The 4,165-nt window shown below is 61.0% G+C and overlaps 1 protein-coding gene across 1 annotated transcript; it reads left to right on the forward strand.

Annotated features, from left to right (window-relative positions):
• The first annotated feature begins 692 nt into the window (after positions 1–692).
• PRR29 (proline rich 29) lies at positions 693–4,165 on the forward strand. The gene is made up of 5 exons (XM_009644216.1): positions 693–789; positions 2,625–2,740; positions 3,604–3,740; positions 3,910–3,980; positions 4,134–4,165. Exons 1-5 carry the CDS (start codon positions 693–695, stop codon positions 4,163–4,165), a joined length of 453 nt encoding a protein of 150 aa, XP_009642511.1.

The raw sequence follows: 4,165 nt of genomic DNA on the forward strand, positions 1-4,165 counted from the left end.
GGGGAGGGTTTGTTAGCCCCAGCAGCTATAGCAACGAGCCCGGCTGCCTGCCACAGCCCTGCTCGCCCCATCGCCCTGTGCCTGCCTGAGCCATGGAGATGGGAGCAGCAGGGGACCCCCATGGGCTCTGGGGGGACACCCCAGCAGGGACATATGTCATCCCGCCTGGGGTAAGCCCTGGAGAGCAGCTCTGCCTTTGGATTTATGGGATAATCAGGGCTCACGAGGGTAGGGTGGGGAAAATGGGGTAGGGTGGAAGGAGGGAGGGAATGCGGTTGGGGTTTTGGGCGGGCACTGGGGGCTGGAGCAGCAGAGCTGCTCTTTGCAAAATGCCTCCCTGCAGACCCTGGGGAAGGCCACTTCTGCACGGGGCCACGTCCCCAGGGGTTGGGACTTGCCAGGCATGCAGTTCATCCAGGCTTGTGGGGCTGCACCCCGGCAAAGAGGGGGGTCAGCACAAGCCAGCCCTTAAAGGCCTTTTCCAACCTAGATGATTCTATGATTCCTCCGCGGCTCTGATCCCTGCTCCCCCTGGAGCCGGCGTTGCTCCGCTCCCTGCCACCACCTCCTCTCCCCGCTCCTCCCCGGCTGCCACGTTAACCGGGCACTCAATTACAGCAAGAGTGGAAGATCCCTGGGGTTTTTCTTCCCCTCCTGCCTTTCAGCTCCGACCTGGGAGAGCTGGTGGGGCCATGCCGGTGCCCCAGCAGCCAGTGATGATTCTCCAGCAGCTTCCCAGCTCCGCAGCTGCCCTGGCCCCCCCCGCTGGACCCCCGCACGTCCGGGGAGGTGCGTGACAGTAGATGTTGTAGAGGTCAGCATTAAACCCAGCTTAACTTCATCCTCTTCTTTTTCTTCCAGCCTTTTCAGTATGAGGCGCAGGTGGGGGGGCTGCACCCCCCCTCTGCAGCCTCACAGGGCCGGCCACACCACGCTTTGATGGCTGCTTTGCCCCACAGGACGCAATTTTTGGTGGTTTTACCAACCTTGAAGTCTGGGCTGGCTTTGGCCACACCAGGGTGTTCGGGGGGAATAGCTTTGGGCTGTTTTTTTTGAAATCCACCTCTCTGTGTTCTCCAAAACCCCATTTCATGTAGGGAGCATCACCAGGGAAAGCTGGGGGGATGTGGGCTCCTTGGCCATGCTGGGTGGGACGGGAAGGAGACGTGTGCCAGCCCCAGAGCCCGTGGGATACAGCAGGCGAGAGCAAAGACCAACTGTGGGGGCTTCACCCAACCTTCTGCAGCCCAGGATCCAGCAACCTGGGCTGGAGAGCAGACAGCAGAGGCAGGGCTCGGGGTCTGTTGTCCCTGGGGCAGGCTGGGGGTGAAGCCATGCAGCCTTGCGGGGTGGGGGGAAGGTTGAAATAAATATACACAGAAGAAAGGGCAGAGTCCAAATTGGTGTGGGAAGAAAACGGAGACCCCAGCCCGGCCCCTCACAGCCCCGGGGTGGGGGCTGGCTGCCGTTCCAGTGGGATGGGTGGGATCCATTACGAGCTGCCAGCCCTTCCCGTGCTTTCTTCTCCCGGCTCAATGCCTGGCTGCTGGCCTGCTCCCTCCTCGCAGCTCCGGCTCCGGCCACCTCCCGGGTTGTGCTGTAATGCTCCTCGCTGGAGGGTCGGCTGCCTCATGGGTGCCCTGGGAGCCCGTCCCTGCAGCTGTGGAAGCATTTTGGGATCTGGCATGTGGGACACAGGGATGCCCATACCCCTTTTTATTCAAGGCTCTGGCTAATGGGGGCTGATGGGTCTTGTGCACAAAGCCGGCGGGATCTCAGGGTCAGTCCCTCCGGCAGGTTTGCAGACATTTTGCAGGGGAACTTCACGCCTACGGCAAACAGGGATGCTTTAACGGGGATGCAGAGCCAGATGCTGCATTTCCCCTGCAGCTGGCTTGCCCTCAGCAGCCCCACCGCGGCTGGGGCATCCAGCCAAGGGGACTGGGATGCTAACCTGTACGTGCACGGCTGGTCCGGGTCCCAGCTCCTCATTTGGAGCCAGGCAGGGGCTGGGGAGGCACCGAGCATCCCCAGCCTGCTCCTCTCCTGGATCCAGCTCCGCAGGTGCTTGCTCCTGGGGTTGGAGATGGGAGCAGCCCCCGTGCTCCAGCCCCAGCTCCTGCCTCCTTGGGGGGTGTCTGAGCTGCCCCCGTGCGTGACATGGTGCAAAGTGGAGCTGACCCTGGTGTCCTCCCCATGTGGTGCCACCCCCAAGACACCGGCTCTGCCGCCTGGTGCCAAGGCCGAACCTTGCCAAGCCGCTGAGCGATGCCAGGACCAGAGCAATTCTCCTCCAAATGGGCGGAAAGTCTGATGCCTCCAGCACCACTAATCACCTTTTGTGAGCAGCCTTCAGCAAGCCAGACCAGATGTTTAATCACATTTGCAAATAAGAAAAGGCTGAAATATGGCTATTTTAAAGCTTTATCCAAGCAAAATAATTTTTAAGTGCCACATGGGCCTTCCAAATTGGGGTGGGGGGAGTTTGGCGTAGCTCCGACCGCTTGGGCACAGGGACAAGCCTTGGTGCCGCCCCATCCCAGGCACTCATCCATCCTGCGGCTGTGTTTCTCGTGCCCTTGCTCGGATCTCTCTCTGATGCAGAGCCCCTTACTCTCCTGCAGATTTAGTCGAGTTGATGATGATTCAAAACTCCCAAATGCACCAGGTGGTGATGAACAGCCTGGCTGTGTCGGCACTGACGTCTTTCGGGTTTGGGCCATCCCCAGCTACTGCCCAGGTAAGGGTCAGGGATGCTGGATGGGCGAAGGGACTGTAGGACTAGAAAGGACAAAAGGACTAAAGAAACAGGCAAAGGGACCTTTCCAGAGCCACTCAGGAGAGGAAGACACCCGTGTCCCTGCACGGTGTGGGACACCTCCGGGTGCAGAAGCTGGGTGGTCTCAGCCCAGGCCCTGCAGCCCCTTGGAGTTTCGGGGCTCTTTGTGCTTGTTTGCCCCCCAGCTCTGCCAGCACAGATCACATCCAGGCTGCTCAGGGGGGATTTAACCCAGCCGGGAAGCACCAGGAGCCTCCCTGCGTGCTGCAGCGTGGGCAGAGCGCAGCACTGGGCTGCGGCAGCCGAGCAGAGGGGCTGAGCACCGCTTGTTAGGCAGGATGGCTCTGCAAGGGCTTTCATTTAAAAGTCCATCTCCAACCCAAATCATATGAAACATTTCATCTCCAAGGGGGAAAACAAATGAGGGCAGCTGCCTCGCTCGCTGCCAGCTGGCATCTCCAGGCATACACCCCCCCCTGCTGCCCACCCAGCGCCCACCAGTTCCCCACTGGTCAAGACCAGACCCTGCCTGTCACACCTCAGCGTCCGGATCAAACGGGCTCTTCCCAGCAGCATTTTGAGGTCCCATCTGTGGGACTGTCACCTCCCCATGTCCCCAGCAGCTGGGTTCCCACGCTGGCCGACCGCGGGGCTTTGTGTGGGATTGAGCCCACCCAGCCGGACCCTGGGAGAGCTGCACTGTGCCAGCGGCATCGCAGGCAAGCACGGCTCCGTGGGAAGTCCCTTGTTGGTGCTTTGGGGTCCCAGGGAGAGGGCTGCCGCAAGGGGCCTGGCACAGCCCTGCCTTTTGTTCCTCCCCGCAGGCGATGGCGGTGCCTTTGCAGACCAGAGAGGAAGAGGAGGCTGTGGTTTTCCACCACCACTATGTCCCCTACCCTGGTCCTGCTCCTATCCTGGCGTGGCCGGTGCCGGTGTGGGATCGGGGGCCAGAGGCCATGCGGTACTGGGGTGCAGGCTCATTAGCTGAGGATGGGGAGGTGTGAGTAACGAGGGTGCTGCTGTGTGCCACCCAGCGCAGGGGCTCCTGGTGTCACAGGACTTCCAGCCCAAGCTGGGATGCAATGGGCAACACCAGGCCAGCACTTACTCCTGTCCTTGCTCCTCTCCAGCAGCACAGTTCCCCCCCCTCCACCTCCCAGCGCCACGGGGACCGTGGGAGCCAGCGTCCCACCAGCATCAGGTAAGGCCATCATCTCCCCATGTCCCTCAGTGAGGGACATCTTGTCTTCAAGCATCAACCGGGCAGTCCTTGGTCAAAGGCTGAGCCCTCCCTGTTCCATCCATCCTGGAGGTGGCTCTTGCGCATCCTCCAGGTCCCCTTTTCTCCCCACAGAGTACTATGACGTGATGGAGGAGAGGCTGTGA

Source organism: Egretta garzetta, unplaced genomic scaffold (assembly GCF_000687185.1).
Source record: "Egretta garzetta isolate BGI_Z169 unplaced genomic scaffold, ASM68718v1 scaffold488, whole genome shotgun sequence".
Classification (NCBI taxonomy): domain Eukaryota; kingdom Metazoa; phylum Chordata; class Aves; order Pelecaniformes; family Ardeidae; genus Egretta; species Egretta garzetta.